The sequence below is a fragment of the Nannobrachium achirus genome, assembly GCF_963921795.1.
Source record: "Nannobrachium achirus genome assembly, chromosome: 24".
Taxonomy (NCBI): Eukaryota; Metazoa; Chordata; class Actinopteri; order Myctophiformes; family Myctophidae; genus Nannobrachium; species Nannobrachium achirus.
In genome coordinates, this window is record NC_137831.1 from 37,583,296 (window position 1) to 37,610,770 (window position 27,475).

The window sequence follows — 27,475 nt, forward strand, 5'->3', positions numbered from 1 at the left end:
ATGCCTGCCTTCACCCTGCCTCTTCCCAGTGTAAAGGTCACTCCGGTCACATACCGGTATCATAAAAAAACTATTCTAATCCTCATCATCATCATCATTGTCTTCGTCCCCTTTGACAGCGAGAGTGGACAGCTGAAGTCCATCCAGCAGGAGAAAGTCCAGAAATCACCCCAGGGCCGTCTCACCCCCGGCTGCATCATCACTCAGACCTCCACATCCCAGTCCACTGTACCAGCCTCCACCTCACTGCAGGGACCCCCTGACCAGTCCACTGGGCCAGCCTCCACCTCACTGCAGGGACCCCCTGACCAGACCACTGTGCCAGCCCCCACCACACTGCAGGGACCCCCTGACCAGACCACTGGGCCAGCCTCCACCTCACTGCAGGGACCCCCTGACCAGTCCACTGGGCCAGCCTCCACCTCACTGCAGGGACCCCCTGACCAGACCACTGTGCCAGCCCCCACCACACTGCAGGGACCCCCTGACCAGACCACTGTGCAAGCCCCCGCCTCACTGCAGGGACCCCCTGACCAGCTGGTAAGGCCTGACTCCACTCAGTTACTGGAAACACCTGTACGTATTCAAACTACATTTAATAACAAATCTATTATCATGGCAAAAACAAATTGCTAGGGTTGTCAGGGTAAGACAGAATAATGAATGAGTTAATGAGCCAGAAGCAGGTTTTGAGCCTGTGTTAGGTTAGGTTAGGTTAATCTGAATCGTAAATCAGTATGTGTTGTCACATGTTCACAGGTTTACAGGTGTAAATCAGTGGGTTAAATAATGTTGTATGCAAATATATCACCCATTGTTCATCATTTTGGAATAAAAGAAGGGGGAGGGGTAGAAAAAAAACAAGAAAACAAGATGTCTGCTGTTCCTGACATGCATCGTTCCCCAGGAGGCCAAACTGACTAGTTAAAGTCTAGTGAAACAAAAAAAATATGTTTTTCACACTTTTAGAGCATATCTGTAGTGAAAATACAAAAAAAGAAAAAAAGAAAAGAAAAAAAAAAACAGAAAATAAGTGAAAAGATCTTTGAGTTTGAGTATTATAACGAGACAATTACAGTTCTAAGCCCAGCACCTAAGTGTTGTGTTGACCGCCTGGTAACCACATCTTGACGGCGTGCGTGCATGCACATGCATGAGAGGTGGCGTTAACTACTATGCCACTCCCATTTTCTTTGAAGGGCATTTTCTCTGCTTTGCTGTTTCTGGATCAACGACTTTCAGATCGTATCTTCTTCAAATATTGTCCAATTTCAATTAATACATCATATAAGGTGATGACACATGCTATTGTTACTCTTGGTACTAAAACATACTACCCCTTTTTGACAGGAATACTCTGTGAACATATTGAAGAAGAATAAGGTGAAACTTATCCGCTGGCTGAGCACTGATTTCCAGTTCATTCTGCAATATGCACACTCTGGAGATATCGTTGATGACAGAGTGTATCGGCAACTCAAGCATAAAGCACCACCAGAAGATGCTTGCATTGACTTAATCGATTCATTGATGTCTAGAGGAGAGGGACCTTCATCTGACTTCCTTCAACTTCTCAAACATTCAGAGATTCTCAGCACTTATAATGCACAACTCAAGGACTGGATTCTTTCTCTCGAGCTGCCAGGTAATAAAACAAAAAAGGTGAAATCTTTATGCTGTCTGGCTTTGTGCCAGACACCACATATTGGTGATTGGTGATTACTGGCCAACCAGAAAAATCATTCTCTTTTGCTACCGGGGGTGGAGTTATGCAGTGGGACAAAGTCCTCATTCTTTCATTCACATCAATGGAAAGAGTGTCGTTTTAAATTTATCATTATTTGTATAATTCTTTTTGCTTTGTCATGATAAATAGGAACATTTTGGAACACAATGGAGTGAATACAGAGTCAATATTTGTTGAAATGATAAAACAAAAATCGCTATGTGGATTACCAGTCTTGCATAGACATCTCCTGGCTAGACTTCTGCATTGTGACTGATGCAGAGATCACCCCCTGGTGGTTGAAGGCCGGGGAAGAGGCACTAAAAACTGACACATTGTGGTGGCGCGGCGCGGTGGTGATGCGCGGTACGGCCACGGCGCGGTATGGTGCAGCAAGGTCATATCGATTTTGATAATTATAATGAATAAGCTTCAACAAACTAGTTTACATGAACAATATCGATGTAACTAAGATATTCGATTGGGTACATATATTTTAAATGGGCAGAATTACAATTAAAATACATTTTATGTTGAGGCGAGGCTATACTTCCACAATTTCCTGGTCAGCCTGTTACCAATAGCCACCTGGTCTCTTTTAAACGCCGGGGTCCACATCGATCGAACCGTGAATTTTGTAAACCATTTCACCCTTATATGTGTGTGTGTATATATATGTGTGTATATATATGTGTGTGTGTGTGTGTGTGTGTCTGTGTGTGTGTGTGTGTGTGTGTGTGTGTGTGTGTGTGTGTGTGTGTGTGTGTGTGTGTGTGTGTGTGTGTGTGTGTGTGTGTGCGCGCACGCGTGTGTGTGCGTGTATGTATGTATGTATGTATGTATATACATTATATATATAGTGCGTGCGTGCGTGCGTGCGTGTGTGTGTGCGCACACAAGCATGTGTGCGTGCGTGCGTGTGTCTAAACCTGCACGTGAAACCTAATATCACTGTTATATTATCACTGTTTGAATTCCATCACAGATCGTATAAAGAAGAGGTTTTCTTTAGGTGGGTCTGAGCGCGTGCCTGTGGATGATCCTGAAGGTGAAGGTGAGAACTTTATTTTTGCAGTTTGTGATGTGACTTGATCTGGAGTTGAACCTCCATCTAATGTATAATAATAATTATTATATAATAGAAAAAGTCATTTTGCACATCTATTAAATTAGGAGTTATGAGCTTGAAAAGAGAGGAAAAAAATACAAAAAACAAGGAGAGTCCAATACACTGTCTTCACTTACAGCAGATTGACTTTAATCAGCAGACATAAAATCACAATAGTATTTGAGCCCATATGCCAGTCTCTGGTCAAAAGATGGAGGCTGGGGTGGAGGAGGCAGCAAGAGCAGCAGCAGGAATGTGGCAAGCAGCAAAAGAAGCATAGATCTTAAAGGAGCAGCCCTGGTATGAGCGCGAGCTCTGATTGGAGTGTAGAGAAGTGTGACTGCTTTGGTAATGACCATCATAGCTGTGATTGGACAGTAGGAAGCTAGGCTGATTCTAAACAATCAGCAGACTAACAGGCAGCCTGTTACAGCCGAGGCATGTATGACTTTTGTGCCCTGCATGAACTAACGTAATGCTTCATAATGAAGCCACTGTAAAAATCTAAAATGACAGATACTTTCCCGGTTGTTATGGGTTAAACCAACTCTGCTGTGAAGACAGGGTGCCATAATAATATTTATAAAATATTATTGTCATTATGAAAATAATTATAGTATCCTCCATACAGCATAACAACCGTAACACATGATATGTGTGTGTTCATAATTAATCTTCAATCATCAGGGATTATTGTTCCTGCTGACTTTGACAACTGGCACTCTGGCAGAGTTGCTATAAAGTGAGAATACTTAATGTTGTTAGTAATCACAGTGTTGTAGAGCTGCAACTATCCATTATTTTTTCAGCGATTATCAATGACTTTATTAATCCATTAATCGAGAAACGTTATGTATCAACAAAACGATTAACAATTTGCATTATAGTTCGTCACACAATGGTGTCATGCAAAAATAGTGAAAATAGCAGATCTACAAGCTCATAACACTAGCCCTGAATGACCATAAGAGGTCTGTAACTCTGAGAGTGTTCAAATGGAACCATTTGTACACTATCAGAATTATGGGGGTCCTTGCACTTGCAAAACGTTTGAGCATCACTACTAGTTCATAGTAAATGTGCCATAGTGTCGTAGTAGGGGCTTTGCTCACACACACAATGTTTTTTTTTTTTTTTTTTTTTTTTCATTTGCCGCATGATTGATTGGATTTGGTGTGCAATGCTGTGGATCCCTACTGCGGATCCGAAAAAGAGTTGCAGAAATAAATCATAATGTTATAAAACCTACACAAACCACGTTAGTCTTATTTTATACCGTGGCTATTTGAAAATAGCATATCTACAAGCTCACAATGCGATGCACTGTAAGTCTGCTATTTTCAAACATGTTATACTTTTACAGTACTTAGGCTACTTTACTTGTGTTGGTGCCAACACTTTCATACTCAGTAGGCTACATTTTGCATTCAGGACTATTACTATTTCTACATTGCAGTATTGATACTTTTACTATTCTACTCAGGAAAAAAAATATCTGCTGCAGCCACTTGCCGCACGGCAAAATCAGAGCCAGTGTGCATGAGGTCATTGAGAACCATTGTTTTCTTTAAAAAAAGAAATCCTCTTTTTATTCCGTGCGGAAAATCGTGTCTGTGTGCAAAGCCCTTAAATCAGTGTTATATACTGAAGAAATCCTGAACAATTGACATTCAGTAATTGAGTATTATGATTAAAATAAAAGCGTTATAAATGGTGTGTAATTCAGAAAATATTGTTCATGGACAAGGACTGAAAATCTAAAAAATTGCCACGGACACATTTGTCTGTGTACGGACATGCTGATAATCTCTGAGCTCCATGAATAATGACAAAATGCTCCTTCTCCCGTGTCTAAAAGTAGGATCACATTCTTAGGAAGGATTTTCCTACCATGAAAGGCTTTATAAATATAGACCCAGGTAATTAAACAAAGTTATAAAGTAGTGTGAACTGAAGTGACCTTTCGGTGCCTGGTATATAATTATGACCGTTCACTGTCAACATCTGGGTGAAGTAGGGATGCAACAAGTAGGGATGCAACAGTTCATTAAACTAATCAATTAAATACATCTACTTTGGGCGTGTTGGGCTATAGATGAAAAATGTAAAGCAAATCAAAACATAAAAAAGTGAAACTATCACAAAGGGCTGTGTGCTTGTAGATCTGCTATTTTCAACACTGTTGTGCGATGAAGTTCAAAGTAATGGTTGTTAAAAAATATAATTTATATTTAAAAAATGCGCTTCTCGACTATTAGATTAAAATACATTTGATTGATAGAATAATAGAAATAATTTATAGTTGCAGCCCGAAAATGTTTATTTCATAACTTGACTGTAAGAATGTGAAATTAAACAGATCTTTTCCTCTCTACTCGGCAGCCACTGATTAAATGAATCTGAAGAAGAAAATGAAAGCAGTGTTTTTCTATGTATTTCTTATTTGACTGCTGCCATCTCACTGTGACAACAAAAACAACATCATCAAGCTTTCATAAAGCATGGTTGTTGTTTGTTTTATTTGATCATAAATGCAGAGAATTGAAGACATGTTTATAGGACTGGTCCTGTGCTCAGACCTTCACATGGAGGCTGGTCTGTTATAAGGACATTTCTCCATGAGGAACATCATTTATTCTGTGTCTTTTATTGTATTTCTGTTGGATGCAGAGCTCTAATTTAGCATCACACCCAGATAACTGCTTCTCATTCATGGCAATTGCTGACTTGTGTTTTGTGTCTCTGTGTGTGGTTTGTATCTGAATGCGTGCGTGTGTGCGTGCCTGCTTGCGTGGGTGCGTGTGTGCGTGCATGCGTGCGTGCGTGCGTGCGTGTACATGTTTGTATCCTAGGAATTCCGCTAAGAAGAAGAAGAGTTGATCAGACATCAAATGTGAACAGTGGTCTGGAACCTGGTATGTCTGTTTCTCTTCTGTTACAACCTGTCTATTGTTTATTATCATGTTATTATTTTAACTATTTAAACAGTTTAAGCAACCATTTTCGGTTTGCTTATCTTTGTCCTACATTGACATTTAGGTTTTATTTCAACTCCAAAATTGCATGAGTTTTATTTAAAAGTTTACAACCAAAATGTTATCTTATTTTGCTGTTAATATTTTATCATCATCAACAACAGCAACATGTTAAACAAGGACACTGTACTGCTGTCCTCTATGGTGTGAACAATAAACATTTCAGCAGTCAGACAAACTCTTAACAACTCCTGACAACTCATGCAGGATACAGGATAAACAATGTCATTTCATGATGATGACAATTGGAACTGGAACACAATTATAGATAAATGATCTTTGTGGGGCTCTCTCTTTTGATTGGATAAAAGTATAATATTCGTTAAATTTCCAGTGGAAAATAGCAACTCTAAAGCTGGGTCAAACCTGGATGGTTCGAGCGGCGAAATTACATACAAAGTCAATGCAAATACGAGTCGCCACGCGACTGGGCGCGGCGCGAACAGGCGCGGGGCGGACGATCCGAACGGGGCGGCGCGAACGGCGCGAACAGTCGCCTCGTTCGCGCCGCCCCACTTTGAAAAATTCAACTGAAGCGACCATCGCTTCACCCACACTCCAACCATCGTGTCCTGACAGCCAATCCGCTTTGATGTTGTCCAGAGACACAGACATGTTTTTGGTGTTTGGAATTGGGACTCCCTTTTTTCCGGTTGTTTCACCTTTATTCCAACGGGACATGATTTTTTTTACCAACGCGGACCTGCGCGACCTGAATGACCACAAGAGGTCTCTAACTCTTGAGAGTGTTCAAATGGAGCCATTTGTTCACTCTCAGAGTTACGGGGGTCCTTGCACTTAAAATGTTTGAGCACCACTAGTACTAGTTCATAGTAAATGTGCCATAGTGTCGTAGTAAGGGGCTTTGCACACAGATGCAATTATTAACCGTTGTTTTTTTCCATTTGCCGCATGATTAAAGCGCATTGGATTTGGTGTGCAATGCTGTGTGGAATCCACACTGCGGATTCGAAAAATAGTTACTAGTTACTTTGCAGAAATAAATCATAATGTTATAAAACCAAAACCTACATACACCACTTTTATTTTATACCGTGGCTATTTGAAAATAGCAGATCTACAAGCTCATAACACGATGTGCTGTAAGTCTGATAGACCTGCAATTTTCAAACATGTTATACTTTTACAGTACTTGTAGGCTACTTTACTTGTGTTGGTGCCAACACTTTCATACTCAGTAGGCTACATTTTGCATTCAGGACTATTACTATTTCTACATTGCAGTATTGATACTTTTACTATTCTACTCAGGAAAAAAAATATCTGCTGCAGCCACTTGCCGCACGGCAAAATCAGAGCCAGTGTGCATGAGGTAATTGAGAACCATTGTTTTCTTTAAAAAAAGAAATCCTCTTTTTATTCCGTGCGGATAATCGTGTCTGTGTGCAAAGCCCTTAAATCAGTGTTATATACTGAAGAAATCCTGAACAATTGACATTCAGTAATTGGGTATTATGATTAAAATAAAAGCATGATAAATGGTGTGTAATTCAGAAAATATTGTTCATGGACAAGGACTGAAAATCTAAAAAATTGCCACGGACACATTTGTCCGTGTACGGACATGCTGATGATCTCTGAGCTCCATGAATAATGACAAAATGCTCCTTCTCCCGTGTCTAAAAGTAGGATCACATTCTTAGGAAGGATTTTCCTACCATGAAAGGCTTTATAAATATGGACCCAGGTAATTAAACAAAGTTATAAAGTAGTGTGAACTGAAGTGACCTTTCGGTGCCTGGTATATAATTATGACCGTTCACTGTCAACATCTGGGTGAAGTAGAGATGCAACAAGTAGGGATGCAACAGATCATTAAACTAATCAATTAAATACATCTACTTTGGGCGTGTTGGGCTATAGATGAAAAATGTAAAGCAAATCAAAACATAAAAAAGTGAAACTATCACAAAGGGCTGTGTGCTTGTAGATCTGCTATTTTCAACACTGTTGTGCGATGAAGTTCAAAGTAATGGTTGTTAAAAAATATAATTTATATTTAAAAAATGCGCTTCTCGACTATTAGATTAAAATACATTTGATTGATAGAATAATAGAAATAATTTATAGTTGCAGCCCGAAAATGTTTATTTCATAACTTGACTGTAAGAATGTGAAATTAAACAGATCTTTTCCTCTCTACTCAGCAGCCACTGATTAAATGAATCTGAAGAAGAAAATGAAAGCAGTGTTTTTCTATGTATTTCTTATTTGACTGCTGCCATCTCCCTGTGACAACAAAAACAACATCATCAAGCTTTCATAAAGCATGGTTGTTGTTTGTTTTATTTGATCATAAATGCAGAGAATTGAAGATATGTTTATAGGACTGGTCCTGTGCTCAGACCTTCACATGGAGGCTGGTCTGTTATAAGGACATTTCTCCATGAGGAACATCATTTATTCTGTGTCTTTTATTGTATTTCTGTTGGATGCAGAGCTCTAATTTAGCATCACACCCAGATAACTGCTTCTCATTCATGGCAATTGCTGACTTGTGTTTTGTGTCTCTGTGTGTGGTTTGTATCTGAATGTGTGCGTGTGCGTGAGTGCCTGATTGCGTGGGTGTGTGTGTGCGTGCGTGCATGCGTGCGTGTACATGTTTGTATTCTAGGAATTCCGCTAAGAACAAGAGTTGATCAGACATCAAATGTGAACAGTGGTCTGGAACTTGGTATGTCTGTTTCACTTCTGTTACAACCTGTCTATTGTTTATTATCATGTTATTATCAGAGCAGTATAATCAGAGAGTGGTGTCACCGAGGGGTCCGAAAATGAACTCATTACGTCACCCATTTCAGCTCTAAAGTGATGCAGCGTCGCGAATATCGGCATTTTTAGGTAAATATACAACATTAGAACGGTTTTAAAGTATTTTACAGTGACAGCTAAAGTCTCTGTCTCTGTCTCTGTCTATGTAAAATAACATGGTTAATAAAATTCGAATAAGATATCAGGAAATAACCTGTGATATTTTTTCTTTCATTTGTCTGAATCGATTATTTTTATAAAGGTCAAAGTCGTTAGGAAATAATGTTTTGAGCTGCTGCTCTCATTCATTTAGCAGACTTCCGGTTAGATATTTGTCACTATAGAAGCTCCTCCCGAGCCGCCATTGGACTCGCCCCATGAAGTGAACGTAGTTGGCCTAACTCTCCATTCTAGGGCTCTGGTTATTATTTTAACTATTTAAACAGTTTAAGCAACCATTTTCGGTTTGCTTATCTTTGTCCTACATTGACATTTAGGTTTTATTTCAACTCCAAAATTGCTCAAGTTTTATTTAAAAGTTTACAATCAAAATGTTATCTTATTTTGCTGTTATTATTTTATCATCATCAACAACATCAACATGTTAAACAAGGACACTGTACTGCTGTCCTCTATGGTGTGAACAATAAACAATTCAGCAGTCAGACAAACTCTTAACAACTCCTGACAACTCATGCAAGATACAGGATAAACAATGTAATTTCATGATGATGACAATTGGAACTGGAACACTGTACAATTATAGATATAAGATCTTTGTGGGGTTCTCTCTTTTGATTGGATAAAAGTATAATATTCAGTGGAAAATAGCAACTCTAAAGCTGGGTTCAAACCTGGATGGTTCGAGCGGCGAGATTACATACAAAGTCAATGCAAAGACGAGCCGACGCGCGACTGGGTGCGCCGCGAACAGGCGCGGGGCGGACGGTCCGAACGGGGCGGCGTGAACGGCGCGAACAGTCGCCTTGTTCGCGCCGCCCCACTTCGAAAAATCCAACTGAACCGACCATTGCTTCACCCACACTCAAACCATCGCGTCCTGACAGCCAATCCGCTTTGATGTTGTCCAGAGACACAGACATGTTTTTTTGTGTTTGGAATTGGGACTCCCTTTATTCCGGGTGTTTCACCTTTATTCCAACGGGACATGATTTTTGAACGCGGACCTGCGCGACCAAAGTGAAGCGATAGAAGCGACTGGGATAGAAGAAATAGCTTCAGGTTTGGACGCAGCTTTAAAGCTCATTAACACGTTGCCAAGAGACAAGTTGTGAGCTTGTAGATCAGCTACTTTCTGTGAAGATATGTGGTTTAGAATGAAAACAAGTGGGACTACTATTGAGCCCTGGGGGACTCCCCAGTGATATTATAATATTAAATAATAATAATAATAATAATAATAGGAAGCCTGAATATTCAACTGTTGTTGTTTTTATAGTGAAAATAGTATAATACACAATCTACATGCTCACAACGTGTAGCACTATGTTGTGAGCTTGCAGATATTTATATAATTTATTATATAATAATCTGACATCAAATTGAAGACTTTAACATAGCTCTACAGCTATGGCAGCTGACACATGATCCTCTTTAACTTTTAAATGACCAAGACTTCTCATTTGAGAAGCACATTTTCCATAACATGCACTTATTGTTGCACTTGTTTTGTCTCCTGCAGCTCTGTATCAACAACAACTTAAGTCTACTCTGAAGGAGAAGTTTCAGTATGTCTTGGAGTGGATGAAAAAAGGACAAACATTTCTGAATAACATCTTTACAGAGCTCGATGTCACAGAGGGAGAGAGTGGACAGGTCAATCTGCAACATGAGGTCAGACAAATTGAAACACCATCCAGAACAGGAGCACAAATCACATTAGAAGGCATGTTTAAACCGTTACCTGGTCCTGGACAACATAAACAAATCAAAACAGTAGTGACGAAGGGAGTGGCTGGCATTGGTAAAACAGTCTTAACTCAGAAGTACACTCTGGACTGGGCAGAAGACAAAGCCAACAAGGATATCCACTTCATCTTTCCATTCACTTTCCGAGAGCTGAATTTGATACTGAAGGAGAAGAAGGAATACAGCTTGGTGGGACTTATTCATCACTTTTTTGGTGAAACCAAGGAAGCAGGAATCTGCCGTTTCCAAGACTCTAAAGTTGTGTTCATCTTTGATGGTCTGGATGAGATGAGGTTTCCTTTAAGCTTTGGAAAAAATAAGATATGGACTGATGAAACAAAGCCAACCTCAGTGGACGTGATACTGGAAAACCTCATTAGTGGACACCTCTTACCCTCTGCTCGCATCTGGATAACCACACGACCTGCTGCAGCCCATTTGATCCCTAGAAAGTATGTTGACAGGTTGACAGAGGTGAGAGGGTTCACCAATTCCCAGAAGGAACAGTACTTCATGAAGAGATTCAGTGATGATGAGGACCAGGCGAGAACAGTCATCTCACACATCCAGAAGTCACGAAGCCTCCACATCATGTGTCACATCCCAGTCTTCTGTTGGATCATTGCTGCAGTTATCCAGGACATGTGGAAATCACTGAAGCAGAGAACATTGCCATCGACCCTGACTAATATGTACCTCCACTTCACAGAGATTCAGATCAAACACAGGGAGGACAAGTATCATGACAAAACATCGCCATGTGACTTGAATCCAGAGGAGGCCATGCTGTCTCTGGGAAAACTGGCTTTTGAACAACTCAAGAAAGGTAACCTGATCTTCACTCATTCAGACCTGAAAGATAGTGGCATTGATATCAATGATGCACCACGGTACTCAGGATTCTTCACACTGTTGTTTAAAGAGATGAAGGGCGGGTGGCTCAAGGAGGAGGTGTTCTGCTTTGTCCATCTGAGTGTTCAGGAGTTTCTGGCTGCTCTTTATGTCTTTGTCACATTCATCAACACTGGTGTCAACCTTCTGTCAGAATCACAAACAACCTCCACACTGCCCAAACCTGACATGGATCACCTCTACCAGAGTGCTGTAGACAAGGCTATACAGAGTAAAGATGGACACTGGGACTTGTTCCTCCGTTTCCTGCTGGGCCTCTCAGTGGAAACCAATCAGACTCTCTTAAAAACACTGTTGGGACAAACAGGAAGTATGTCACAGACCAATGAGAAAACAATCGGGTATATCAAGGAGAAGATCAGGGAGAATCCCTCTCCAGAGACAAGCATCAATCTGTTCCACTGTCTGAATGAGATGCATGATGATTCTCTAGAGAAGGAGATCCAAAAGTACATGACCCCAGGAGGTCTCTCTGATGAACCACTCTCTCCTGCTCAGTGGTCAGCTCTGGCCTTCATATTGCTGTCATCAGAAAAGGAGCTGGACGTGTTTGACCTGAAGAAATACCAAGCTTCAGAGGAGGCTCTTCGGGGCCTGCTACCAGTGATCAAAGCCTCCAATAGAGCTCTGTAAGTAAACGGATATATTTCTGTTATAGATAAGGAAATACACACATTTAACTACCAGTAAGACTCCCTAATCGGGAGATAAGCGACCGCCAGGTCGCAGCGTGATTTTAGGACAAAATGTGTAGGAGCAGTGTCCAAAAATGTGTTTGAAGAAATTGGCCTGATGGTGGCGCTATATGGGACCGATTCATATTGATGAGATGAATGTAGACATACTGTGTACCGATTTGCGTGATTTTAGGGCAAAATCTTTAGGAGCAGTGTCCAAAAATGTGTTTCAAAAATCGGCCTGATGGTGGCGCTATATGAGACAGATCCATGTTGATGACATGAGTGTAGACATACTGTGTACCAATTTGCGTGATTTTAGGGCAAAATCTGTAGGAGCAGTGTCTAGAAATTTGTTTTGAAAAAATCGGCCTGAAGGTGGCGCTATATGGGACAGATCCGTGTTGATGACATGAGTGTAGACATACTGTGTACCGATTTAAACCCTATGTACTTTGTTGTATGACAAATAGCGAAAAGAGCAGATCTACCAGCTCACAACGCGTGTTTGTGATGAAGAACATGAGCAAAGTGATAAGAAAATTTGTAAAACTACAATGCATCAGCACTGTGACATAATGCAATTATTACATCATGATTTAACCGATCATATCATTCTGACTTTGACTTCGGTTGTGACCTTCACTGTTGAGATAATGGATCCAAACAAAGATATTGAGTGAATGGGAAGAAAATATAATATTCCATAGATTTTTCTTCAGGAGTACTGATAAAATCCTGAAAAATATAAGGAATACAATGCAATTTTTTTAAGTCTCATTGAATGTGACTATAACTACATATGTTTAACATAAAGAAGCCTAGTGTCCGGGTATATCATACAGGCAAACATTCTGTGGAAATAGCAGACCTCAGAAGTTTTTTTCATGAAATGTTTATTGCGACCGTCAGGTCGCATTTACTATCAAAACCTCCACCGCCTGTTAGTCCCTCTGTCCGTCTGTCTTTCTGTCCATCACCGTCACACTTTTGCCCTACTCATATCTCCGCCACCGTTCCCCCTATCTATGACAAACTTTGCATGCACACTCCTTGGCTACCAAACCACAACCTCCACCCCTCAATTCTCACATGGCCCCCTTCTAGAGCCACCATGAGGCCGATTTTTGCAAAACACATTTTTGGACACTGCTCCTACATGAATGAATGAATGAACCCTCATGGGATTATATGACACCTTTTCAAACAGGGTTACAATATCCTTAAGAACATTCTTTTTTCTTTTTTCTATACATCCGTTACCATTATAGGCTACAACATAGATACCAGTGGGGGAAAAAAATAAAAAAAATAAAGCAAAACAGAGCATAAGGTACTTAAACACAAAATAATCATATTTTCCTCAAGACATTCTGCAATGCCTCACCAAATAAACTTTAGGTAAAAATTACCTCATGACCACAGAAACGTGTCTTTTTATTTTTCTTCTCAGTCATATTACTAGATTCTAGCGATCAACAGACTAACTAGATTATATTCTTCTGCTTTCTTATTTTTTTTTATATATATACCACGATGCCTTGTGTACATACTGGCTGTAATAACTCCAGGAGAAAGCTTTCATTTGCGCTAAAGAAAAAGCTAAAAGGGACGTGCTAAAGAAAAAGCTAAAAGGGACGCGGTAATCACGCGAGACGCAAGACTTCATTCTTCTTCTCTTGAGGAGTTGAGGTAAATATTGATCCGTTTCAGGAAATGCAAGCTGTTTGGTTATTAACTGCGGACTATATCGTCAACTATAAATAAAAGATTTATGATGGAAAAAGTGACTTTGGAGCGGTGAAAATTAGCGCTTTTGGAGGACCTCAATTGACCGCCGTTTTGGCTGTGGGAGAGAGATCTGAGGAGTCCAGGAGAAGTAAAAACTGGAAGGACAATAATAAAAATCCATCATACCAGGTATGTACATACGTGATAAAAGGCTGATTAAGTGGTATTATGTTTTATTCTGGAATTTTCCTTTAACATGAATCTGTCCCATAGAGCGCCATCATCAGGCCGATTTTTTCAAACACATTTTTGGACACTGCTCCCACAAACTTTGCCCTAAAATCATGCAAATCGGTACACTGTATGTCTACAGTCATGTCATCAACATGGATCTGTCCCCTTTAGCGCCAACATCAGGCTGATTCTTTTCAAACGCATTTTTGGACACTGCTCCTACAGATCAACATGGATATGTCCCATTTAGTGCCACCATCTGGCCGATTTTTAAAAATACCCTTTTGGACACTGCTCCTACAGATTTTGCACTAAAATCTAGAGTCATGTCATCAACATGGATCTGTCCCATTTAGCGCCACCATCAGGCCGATTTTTACATGCGACCTGACGGTCGCTTATCTCCTGATTAGGGAGTCTTACTGGTCTTACAGAAACAATACAATATTATCATGTATTGATTTAATCTCTGATGTTTGTTCAGGCTGAGTGGCTGTAACTTGACAGAGAGATGTTGTGAGGGCCTATCAGCTCTCAGCTCCTCTGGTTTGAAAGAAATGGATCTAAGTAATAACGATCTGCACGATTCAGTCGTTAAGAAACTCTGTGTTGGACTGGGGAGTCAACACTGTACACTGGAGACCCTCAGGTCAGTATTCATGAACCTGTTCAACAGATGACAATTCTTCAGTGATTACACATGGAGATTAATAGCTGCATATATTTAATGTAATCCTTGATCAGTGCCAACCACTCCTACATCTGGCTTTGCCTGTATGTACGTATGTCCAGCATCTGTATATACCGCCCCATCCCACATTGGCCAAGCTTCATGGGACGCTTAATGAAATTAACTCATAAATAGCCTTGTGGGCTCGCTTTAAGCCAAAAAACAATTGTATAATTAAGCTGCAAGCAGCGATAACGTGGCCAAGTCAGGAAAAAGTAAGAAAGGGAAAAAGCAGCGGAAAAAAGCAGGATTTTTTTCCCCACTTCATAGGCATGTTAGATAAAGGTTCTTAGATTGCATGTAGAATGTTTCATGCAAATTGCTCAAAAGTCCCAGGATAAAAACGGATTTAAGCGTTTTACAAACTGCTCAAAATGATATAGTTCCCCCCTTTGACCAATTGGGGTAAGATTGGTTTCAGTGATATTTGGACTAAAGCCCTTTGCACACAGGACAGTTGCGTTTTTTTCGTTTGCTGCATTAATAAAACGCATTGTATTTGGTGTGCAATGCTGTGCGGAATTGGCGCTGCGGATCCCAAAAGGAGTCATAAAAGGAGTGATGAGTTTTTTACCGCATGCAACAAGACGCACGAATCGAACTGGGTTCGATCGAGAGAAAAAAACGCACGACCGCAGACACTCGTTGCACGGCTAATTCGGATCCGGTGTGCATGAGGTCGTAGAGAATCATTGTTTTCTTTTAAAAAAATGAAATTGTCCGTTTTATCCGTGCGGATAAACGCGCCTGTGTGCAAAGGCCTTTACCCTCTACAGTATTTCCACTGGCCGAATGCCTCTTCTTTCATGTGGAGAAATACAACTGCGATGATCTGTGTAGAAAACAGACGATTTTGACTGATCACGCGATATGGGAAAAGAAGCCGAGATATATACATTTTTCTGCCGCCAGGGTGAATACAATTGAAAAAGAAAGCTCAATGAAATCTTGGCCATCTGTTCATGACTTATTTTACTAAAGATAGATACCTAACAGAATGGGATATAACCATAATCTCCATTCAACTGATTTTATTATTAATCATGTAATACAAATATTGTTTGTTTTTTATTTTTTGTTTAAGTTCTATTGAAAGTCACAAGTATGAAGGTTTGTTTTTATTTTGTTTATTTCTTTTCCACTAATTCTACTAACTGGATATGTTTCATGTATAATGTGATGTTTCTTTAATAAACATAAAATACAAACATTGATGTAATCCCTGTTGTTTCTTCAGGCTGAGTGGCTGTAACCTGACAGAGGGATGTTGTGAGGAGTTATCATCAGCTCTCAGCTACCCTGGTTTGAAAGAAATGGATCTAAGTAATAACGATCTGCACGATTCAGGCGTTAAGCAGCTCTGTGTTGGACTGGGGAGTCAAACCTGTACACTGGAGACCCTCAGGTCGGTATTCATGAACCTGTAATTACACATGGAGCTTTCTTTTTTGTGTGTTGGGGGTGGGCACACAGACAATAGCTATATATATGTCACGGTTTGATAGAGAAACAGTACGATTGAGAAACGGAGCACTCGTCGTGCGGCACAGGGCGGAACAAGCGGTCCCTTTGGCGTTATTTGAAATGACGCCGCAGCTCCAGGCGGAGCCGCTCGATTGTCCACGACATTGCAAGCGGCGCGAAGGCCAGCGGACCTTGGTCCTGCTCTTCGCCCCCGAGCGCCGCAGGCGCGAGTGGCCGCTAAGAGCGGGCCAGCGCCGGCCGCGCGAGTTACGAAGCCGTGGTGAATGCAATCGTTATATTTATGCCCAGGCCTTACGGCCTGGGCAAGCCCACGATAAACGCCCTGTCCAAGTGACTACAATGGAGCGCTCATAGTTTTACTGAGGTAAGGTTAGGGTTAGGGTTAGAGTAAGGCATAGTAAGCTAATGGCTACGAGCTAGGCTAGTAAATAAAGAAAGAGAGTCGCAAACGAGTGACGTCAGCGCCTGCACTAGTGAATGGCTGTTGTCGCCATCTGGTGGTGATTGGTGTGTGGTGAACGACAAAACAAGCGCTCTTACCATGAACGTACTGAGTTACCCAAACGTACTGTAACATATACATATACATACATACATACATACATACATACATACATACATACATACATACATATATATGAGTCGCAGCCCCAGCCTTGAAGCCACAAAAGTCTAGTATCTCCCCCAGACCAAAGAGAGTCTCTTTGGTCTAGTGGTTAAGATATTGGACTTTCGCGTGGGAGACCCGGGTACGAATCCGGGTGGGGAGGTTCGGATCACCTCCGTTACATTGGTGCCGTGACCCGGATTCAGGCTTCCCCGTAGGAGGAGGTCAAAGGGGGTGAGTGTGATGGAGAGAGTCGCAGCCCCAGCCTTGAAGCCTCAAAAGTCTAGTATCTCCCCTGGACCAAAGAGATGTCTCTTTGGTCTAGTGCAGGGGTCCTCAAATACAAATCTTGAAGGTCCAGAAATATTTTTTTGAAACAGGTCCGGGTCCGAAAAAAAGGCGAAGGCGAAATACATTTGTACTGTATGTATGTATGTATGTTTATTATAATCATTAGAATTGTTTATTTTTTATTATTAGTGTGGTTGCCAGGGCAACCACATTATTACTCTGGGGAATTTTGCATTTTTCAAAACTCTTAGTCTCATTGACTTGAATGGGAAACTCCATATATAGTGAGTAACTTTTATGACGTAACTTTTCCCATTGACTTTGAATGGGAAACTCCATATATAGTGAGTAACTTTTATGACGTAACTTTTCCCATTGACTTTGAATGGGAAACACCATATATAGTAAGGTAACTTTTTTTATGTAACTTTTTATGCAACCACACTCGCAATTTCCCAAATTGCAATTTCTCTAGTTATTATTATTATTATTGAGGAACTTTGGAAATCTCAGTTGGAACTGTTACCCCTGCTACCCGATGCTGGATAAGCGGTTGAAGATGGATGGATGGATGTATGGATAATTATTTATGCATGTAGAGTAGGCTACATTATTTACCATTTATTGTGTAGCAATAAAACACTGGCTTATAGTTTAATTTTTGGAAACTAAAGAGCCTAAATGCAATATTAGGCTTGTCGTTCAGAATGGAAAATAAAGTGGGACTTAGCATGAGGGGGAGAGGATTACTTGACATTCAGACACACGTACTGCACAAGCCAGACTGTGCTGATTGCCTATGTCAAATAGCCTCGGAAACCCAGACTTTTATTTTGGCGATAGGAAGAAAAAATAAAAGCCTGGGGAAGCACAACGCATTGTTTGGCATAAGGGGGCGTCTCTCCATATGCTGTGACGTCGGGGCAAGTCTGCTCTGGTCCTACCCTGAAAATAGTTCCGTAGGGAAACCAAACCAAACCAGCGCAGCAGTCCCTCTCCCTGCACGGCTGCGCTCGCATACACATTACACAAGACTCCGTGGATGGGAAATTTACATTTAAAAGGCAATCGGATGGAAGTGTGGACAAACGCACGCCAGCACGGTGTATGCAATGAAGTAGTCGCATATTCACCGCAGCAGGTCAAGCCTCAGGGTTTACCATAGTTCGAATTATGTTGCTGCTAGCTTAGAGGCTAACTTGAAGCTAACTAGCTAAGCAGCTAACGTTTACTTTCTCCTAGCCTCGGAACCCCAGTCTTTACTCTTACCTTTGCTATGGTACTGATGAGGCTGCGCAGCATCTCGTCCGTTGAAGTCACATCAATAAATAAATACACATTCACCAGTAACACAATCAAAGACTGTTTTAAGATGTTGAAAGGCTACCTTGGTGGGAACATGTATAAAATACACTATTTGACCAACCTACAGACTATTAAATGGCTATAACGTTTCAATGCATTCAATCTGTTATTCTCAATAGTAGTTTAGAATGTATAGCCTACGCCTTTTAATCATAGAACTATCCTTTTACTCTTGCTGTTTTGCATTCATGTTTAATCAATTATTCAATCAATTCACAATGCTAAATCCTCCTTTCACCCAAACCTGTGAGCAACATGAGACACATTGTTTAAATAATTCATTGTGTACATAGTCTGTATAGCCTACAGTATGATAATAGGCTATATGGGCCACTCAAGCCTGCTAGCACCTTGATTTTCATGCAAATACACCAATACCATGGATTATAAAGAGTGTCATGTCATCACCAGATGAGTCAAAGTCAAAGTCAAAACCGATTTTACAGATATGTTCCCATGTCAAAACAATATAATTATATTGAAATGATTAAATGTCTTAAACTGGTACCCTCAATTTAATAAAGACATATTAGGATTTCCATTTCCATATTATTTAAACGTTTATTTGGCTCAATAGTAAAATGTAAAGAAGACTGTAGAATGTAATAAAATATTCAATCAGTTCAATGTATACATCCTTTGTAGTTTTATTTTAGCAGCTTGTCGGATGTTTAATTGAACCATATTTCAGTATGTGTTGTTGTTACAGTGACAAGTTGAAGGCATATTTTGTTATTATTTTGATTGAGAAGATGTTTGTTTGGCGTTCCAGCTGTGACTCTCCACTCCCATTGTTGAAGGTCTGCACTGGGTTTGCAGCAGAGCTGAGTAGGGACTCCTCCAATGTGTTGTCTCCTTGAGATGAAAATGAAAAATAATGTTCAAATGAATACATTGATGAACACATGATAGAAAAAACATGATAACATTGGGATTAACATATTTGTAAATTGCTATGGAGTGGGGGTTGACACACAGATAAAGACCATAGTTAGAGACAAAAGGAAGGAATGTATGGGTAAGCATGTTACGTGGGGGAAGGGGGATATATTCAGAGGTGTAAAGCCAAGCAAGTACTGTACTTTACTTGAGCAACGTATTGTGAGCTTGTAATCTGCTATTTTCAAATTATTGTATACATTTGAAAACTTGTGAAATGGTTTGAGTAGTCTACTTTTCCACCAGTGGAAATACTATACGAGACATGATACAGCAAAGACTGACAAAGTAAAGACTGATACAGAGCTCTGTAGCTAATTCAAAAGAACAAAAGATACATTTATATTTTGCCGTTGCCGTTCCCAGATCAAACTGCGTGTGTAAACACAACAGTAGCTCGTTTGATACCCCCTCGCTCGCCCCATTATTACTGGATCGCGTTTTACTTTTAGCTTAAGTTTACAGCATTTTATTTATAACGGTAGTTAGGCTATTGTCCCAGTTTGAGCAGCGAGATGTTTAACTGCACTAAAATACAAAATGTCGTGCAGCAATACCGTACACAGCTGTAGTGTATGTACTGTACTGCAGGCTGCAGCATTGTTGAGCCAAAGTTATGTAACGTGTTGTTTATAATCTCTAGTTGAAATATCGTCAGATTAATATTTTTAACTAGAGCACTACAGTGCTAACCTAGCATAGTCATACTAAATCACACACTGCAGTTAACTGCGTGAGTATATATATTTCTGTCTTTTGTTAACATCATGGGTGGATAGTTTAGCTGTGCTAGGCTAACTTTATTCAACTGCAACACTAGTACTGTTATGCAATGTGCACACTAAACACAGAAAATAACGAAATACTTACAGTTGAAAGACGCTGAGTTGGTAGTGATCCACTTGTGAGAAAGCGCTTTTTCAAACCCAGCTTTGTGGTTTGAACTAAACTAAGGTCCCAAGTTGTGTAAACATTAGAATGAGGAACTAGGTTCAATTGCTTCCCACCGGAGCCTAAACGCTGACGGAGTGCACTGGGGAGGAGGGGTGAGGCGGTGAGCGGAGGGGGGTGGGGGGGAGGGTGGGGATCGGTGAACCAATAGGATTTGGCGCTGGATCCAGGCGGGAGGTTTGAATCCGCCCCCCAATGCCAAATCGTCCTCCTCTTTGAACAGGCTAATGTCAAATGACCGGGCAAATCAGGGTCAACGAGTCATAGTTATTAACCTAACACAGCCTAGGATAGCTGGCAATAATATGCGACATTATCACATCACATTGTTAAAGACGCATGATCCTTACATCGTGGATTTTAATGTGTTGCTGTTGTCCTCTCCAATTGAACAGCCAAAGGTAGAAGATTTCTAAGTTATTAATCCAGTGGGAGCAATGGTTTCCAAGAGGTTTTAGCAACTTTTTTCAGGCAGCGCTGCGAGCGGCATGAGTGTGTGGAGAGGGGAGGGGAGGGGGGCAGCATGGAGAGCAGACTGCGTCGGAGGGAAGGAAAACCTTTGATCTACAAACCCACAGCACGTTGCATCCGCGATGCTTTGTGGCCTTGCAAATTGGCGGAGGGGTGTGTCTTGTGAGCCTGTGTATGTGTTTGAGCGAATGAGCACATACACACACCCACGCACACACAAACACATCACACACAGTCAGTCCGATACAACTGTGCGGAGATTTCTCAGAAATGTGCCGCGGTCCGGTCGGAGGTGCGATCGGCCTATTGAGGACCCCTGGTCTAGTGGTTAAGATATTGGACTTTCGCATGGGAGACCCGGGTTCGAAGCCGGGTGGGGAGGTTCGGATCACCTCTGTTACAAATATATATATATATAAAATGAAGGGCTGTGATTATTGTGTGACAAGGGGAGGGAGAATCAAGCATATTCTGATTGTTCTGTCAAGCTCTCAAATACAAAGACAACTAGTTGAGTAATTTTGATTTTGACAGCAAATCTTGATTTAAATTCTTTTGAATAAAATTCCATTTAGTTTAAGTCACGTTTTACTCATCTGGAACGTTTAGTTTCAGTCTGGTTTTAGTTGACTAAATATCATATGATATTAGTTAAAACTACAGTTGATTTAGACAACTAAAATGTATTTTGATTGCGCCATAATGCCTGATTTTAGACTTGGTTGCATGCTGACAATAGCTAATCTACAAGCTCACAAAGTGTCATGTTGGGACGCGTTGTGAGCTTCTAGATCTGCAATACCACAACATTATTTTAGTTCTACAACACTGCTGTTGAGTTTCTATGTGAAAGCTCTCCTGTACTACAGACACTATCATGCCTCCTCCCAGAATCACTTTTGGGTGTAATTTGTATTGATCATGTATGTGTTGGCAGCAATGTAGTTTTACTTGAAAAAAGGAAAAGGTTGTTAGAGAATGTGCAAACATTGGTTTGAATTAATGATTTATAGGCAAGGCAGAGCAGCATAAACAAGGTTTTTCCCTTCCTCCTATCTCACAATAAAACACATTGAATGGTTGGGAAGACGGAAGTGGCACAGGCTTAAAATAAATTAGCCCAATATTGGAAAAAGTAGTGTGCTCAGTCAGAACCTTGCCTACACAATAGACAAAATAAGTGTATTTGGGACAACAGAGAGCTTGCTTGGATCACTTGCAGAGTGATTTTATGAATGACGTAAACACTGACAGACAATCAAAACCATTAGAAGAACATGTGGCATGCAATCAGAATGCACTCTCAGAATGACAATATTTGCTAGTTGTCATTACATCAGGTATAGCCTACAACTAATTGCCATAATTTGATATGTAACCAAATGCAGTGCAATAGGCTGCCTACTGGGTGAAATGTGGGACAAAAGAAAAGACAATAACAATGTAAACTGTACGTGTGTGTGTGTGTGTGTGTGTGTGTGTGTGTGTGTGTGTGTGTGTGTGTGTGTGTGTACGCTAGATTGTCAGGCTGCCTGATCACAGAGGAAGGCTGTTCGTATCTGGTCTCAGCTCTGAGATCCAACTCCCATCTCAAAGAATTGGACTTAAATTATAATCATCCAGGAGACACTGAGCAACTCTCTGCTCTACCACTGGAGACTCTCAGGTATGGAGAAACATGCTGTCATAAAAATGTGTTCTAGTAGGTTTGGAAATAATTATGTGATGCTGTATAGCATTGTATAATCTTTGATGGTGAAAATCATTATTAATCATTGTTCCATTAACAAATGGAATATGCACGCCTCACATTGTCTCTCCTTCACACCCAGTGTCGGCCATGGTGGGGAGAAGATGCTGAAACCAGGCTTGAGGAAGTGTAAGTGTGTATTCTGTTTTATTCATGAAATCAAAGCAGCACACATCCAGATATATTTATTTTCTTATACACAACAGCATGTGATATTCTCTCATTCACATCCTACTGTGAATTAAGATGATAATAACCACAACTATGATACGTTGTTATTAACCAAAATTATACAGAATCTTACTTGCTGAGTTTTGTTACAATTCACCAGCTTATAGGGGTGGACCCTGCCTACTGTACCTGTGGTGTCCACATAGGATTCTAATTATTGCGACCATCAGGTCGCAGTTACTATCAAAACCTCCACCAGCTGTCAGTCTGTCAGTCTGTCTGTCAGTCACGTCACACTTTTCCCCTACTCATATCTCCGCCACCGTTGTCCCTATCCATGCCATGCCTCATTTCTCACATGGCCATCTTCTAGCGCTACCATGAGGCAGATTCTTTCAAAACACATTTTTGGACACTGCTCCTACAGATTTTGCACTAAAATCACGCAAAGCGGCACACAGTATGTTTAGAGTCCTGTCATCAACATGGATCTGTCTCATTTAGCGCCACCATCAGGCCAATTTCTTAAAACACACAAAACGGTGTATACATGTGAACTGACGGTCGCTTATCTCCCTATTAGGGAGTCTTACTGGTACAACTAAGGTTGATAATATATTCATCAAGATATTTAATACATACTGTAACCTCACGTCACTAGGCTTTTCACCACAGAGGAAAGGCTGGTATTGATTCTGAGCCATGTGATCCAGTTTAGAAAAAAAGTAAAAAGAAAACAATTGTGTTCTGATGGCTGGTTCCAGTTGGCATCACATTTCGTACTACAAGTTGGAATAAAAGATGGACATATCAAACGATAATTATACTAAAAGAAACAATCATACCATATTAACACATTTTGAACACGGGGAATCATAAAACGTGTGCTGTGACTGTAAATAATATCACTGATGTAGTGGATGATATTGTCAAGTCATTGAGGGCAATAGCCTACTACTGTATTTCCCTATATTAATATTATGCACTCTCTTTCCATCCAAACTTTGTTGTAGGTGTTGAGTGCCTGCTAATATATCAAACAATCTGTAAATACTGTGGCTAACCAGAGCTGTTCTAGACCAGTTGTTCAACAAACAAAAAAAAGAAAAAAAATATATATATAAAAATATAAAGATATACATATGCTCACGACATGAACATTTTCACTTTCTATCTTTCGGAAACTGGCATTTCCATTCATGAAAATATATTTTAAAATGTAATTTCAGCTACGCAGCAAGCTAAATATGCTTAGATGATTTTTATTTAGCCGAAATGAGTTTTCTCAGAAGGGTGGCGGGTATCTCCCTTAGAGATAGGGTGAGAAGTTCAATCACCCGAGAGAGACTTGGAGTAGAACCGCTGCTCCTTCACTTGGAAAGGAGTCAGCTTAGGTGGTTCGGGCATCTAGTACGGATGCCCCCCGAGCGCCTTCCTAGGAAGGTCCTCGAACCACGTCCAACTGGGAGGAGAGTTTCTGCCCAACAATAAACCTCCATTCACACCAAAGAAACACACACAGGAACACATTCTGTGCGTTGACAGTCACTCTGTCGGATCACTTATTCCCTGTCATTCCCCACAGTCATACAGTACCTACACGCAGAGCAGCGCTGCTTTCATTTGCTTCAAGAGCTCACACACGCACAAGATTTGAATAATGTTGGTTGAGATGAACTTCATTCAAATTAGATCTGTCCTTGTCAGCGTGCGTTCAGTGTGAATTTTTCCATAACGCGCTCCTTTGGAAATGAATGGGATGCGTGCGTTCACACACGCAACACGCAAACTGTCTGAATGGACCTTAACACTCTTGCTGCCGTTTGACATGTCAGCTCGTCATTGAAAGGGTTAACTGCGTGGTGCCGTTGACATATCAGCTCGTCAAACTCACTGTAAATACAGTAAAGTTGTTTAACCTTACCTTGCGGTCTGGGCTATCCATTGTGCATCGGTAATGTCCGCGATTTGTTTACAACGCACGTTGGCGTGCACGCGAAGTGAAGCTGCTCCATAGAAACCCCTGGATCTTCCATCAAATAATCCTCATTTTCTCGAAAAAATACATTTTGATCCCAAGGCTGGCATTTTTCACGCCAAAATGGCACTCGCATCTATTACTTTCTCTGTCAACACCATGGCATAGACATATAAAGGTAAACGCCTCCTCCGGCTTGGGGCGTTGGTAAAAGAGGACTGGCAAGCTTCCAGAATTCTGAAGGACGCTTCCTTGGGCGTCACAAAATGGGACACTCGGTAGGCCAATAGATGCGGGACTGGCACTGGACTGGCGGGACTCCCTCTTTCCCACTGCAGGGGGCAGAGTGCCTTCCACTGTTCCGCAGTTCCGCCAGTCCTGTTTGACCAGTCGCGCCAAAGAACTGCAGCGGCGGAGGAGGTATCTAGCTTTTCATATCTGTGGTCAAAACACTGCTCCAGAACTAGAACCGGGTCAAAGTTGAAAAAAGTAAAGTGACCAAAAATCAGCACAATTTCCACCCGGCCCTTCAAAATAAGAGTGATGGCATATGGGAGGAAGTCGCGGCAGTTTGCACCCCTTCATCCCTTCAAAGTAATGGCAGTAAAATTAACATGTAAAACACGCGCGCACGCACGCACGCACGCACGCACGCACGCACGCACGCACGCACGCACGCACGCACGCACACACACACACACACACACACACACACACACACACACACACACAGTGTGCATCATGTTGTCAGAGTTGAAACATGGAGATCCAAGGTTTCTTCCAGACAGTAATAATATAGACTGCATCTAGATACTCATATTTCATATTCATTATTCATTATATTATATCCATTATACTATGGTGAAGTTATATTTGATTGTAAACTGATGCTGTATTGTATCATGTTTTCCTCATCAGATGTGTGTGAACTCACACTGGATCCATACACAGCAAACAGACAACTCTCTCTGTCTGAGGACAACAGGAAGGTGACACATGCGGATGCGCAGGAGGTGCAGCCGTTTCCTGACCATTCAAAAAGATTTACCTTCAGGCCACAGGTTCTGTGTGGAGAGAGTCTGACTGGACGCTCTTACTGGGAGGTAGAGTGGAGTAAAAAGGTTTATATAGCAGTGACACAAAGAGGAATCAACAGGAGAGGAGATGGTGATGACTGTAGGTTAGGATACAATGACATGTCCTGGTGTCTGCTATGTGATGATGATGACAACAGGTATGTTGTGGTGTACAATAAGAAGCAGACTTACCTCCCTGCCGGTCCCTCTGGCTCCCACAGAGTAGCAGTGTATGTAGACTGTGACGCTGGCACGCTGTCCTTCTACACAGTGTCCTCTGACACACTGACACACCTGCACACCTTCCAGTCCACATTCACTGAACATTCACTCTATGCTGGGTTCACATGCTTGAGGCGTGGTTCCTCAGTGTCTCTGTGTCAGATGTAGGAGGTTCAGTAACATCCTGTGTCCTGTAGGAACACACACTGATGCTGATGTGATGCTACACTATGTACACACATCATAAAACACACACGTGTGCAAGCAAGCACACACACACACACACACACACACACACACACACACACACACACACACACACACACACACACACACACATGTTGTGCCTGCACCTTCTCTGCCCCTCCCCCTCCTGTTTCTCCCACTTGACTTTGACTTTGTTCCTCCCAGGTCACGCAGCTGGATGCTGTTGTGTCTAATTGTACCTAGTTATATGGCCCGCCAGCGAGTTGCACCTCGCTCTTGCATTGTTTGCTGTACCCTTCGCACGCTGACCGACTGAAAAGACTCTCTCTGTATATTACTCCGTTCTTCCCTTATTCTGTGGTTCCTGGCTCCTTGGGCTCCACTCAGGTTATTTGTTTCCTTCGTTATACCCTAGCCCTCTGAGGCGGTGTCTAAGTTATTTCTACCCAAGGACTTCCAGTGAGTTTCTGTTTACTGCTGTTTGTTTATATTAAAAGCTATTTTGTTGTTAAACCCTGACTCCTCGTTTTCCACATCATAATTCCCATTTCCTTGCTCTACGGCCTGTGGCCTAACAGAATGCAAGAGCCAAGTGTGGATAGTGTGGATACGGGGCTGGGTGTGTTTGAAACACAGAATAAGCTACTAGGGGAGATATTAGCGGGCGTGTCCGCGCTGGAGTTTCGGGTGGGGGCCCTAGAGGAGCGTGTGATCGACCCGTTGGAGAAGATCCTGCCCCGGGTGATTTTCATTGATAACCGGCTTCGCAGAGTGGAGGTGGCGCTGCGGCGGAGGTGGCTGTCCAGACGGAGCCGGAGATGGAGCGGGTCGTTCTTCCCAGTGTCTCAGTCCACTTCTCTCCGTGCCTGGGCGTCCAACTCTACGCTCCGGGGGTCCACGAGTGTCTCTCCGAGGCGCCGAGCCGTGGAGCCTGCTGGAGCAGCTCTTCGGCGCCCCTCCCGCCCGGAGACGCCCAGTTCTTTTGGTTCCTCCACCCCCAACCCGCCGTCCTCTCCAGATGGACGTGCCGCTGCCCCTCGTGAGATGCCAAGGAGACGCCGGGTGCCACAGACGCCTCGTGCCAGCCGAACCGAGCTCAGCCCTGCCC

The 27,475-nt window shown here is 41.6% G+C and overlaps 1 protein-coding gene across 1 annotated transcript; it reads left to right on the forward strand.

Annotated features, from left to right (window-relative positions):
- LOC308280266 (NLR family CARD domain-containing protein 3-like) lies at positions 1-26,328 on the forward strand (the record flags this gene model as incomplete). The annotated part of the gene is made up of 7 exons (XM_080720526.1): positions 1-540; positions 1,960-2,092; positions 2,712-2,780; positions 10,344-12,111; positions 14,609-14,773; positions 22,796-22,842; positions 25,781-26,328. 7 exons carry the CDS (start codon positions 1-3, stop codon positions 26,326-26,328), a joined length of 3,270 nt encoding a protein of 1,089 aa, XP_080576652.1.
- Positions 26,329-27,475: the final 1,147 nt, after the last annotated feature.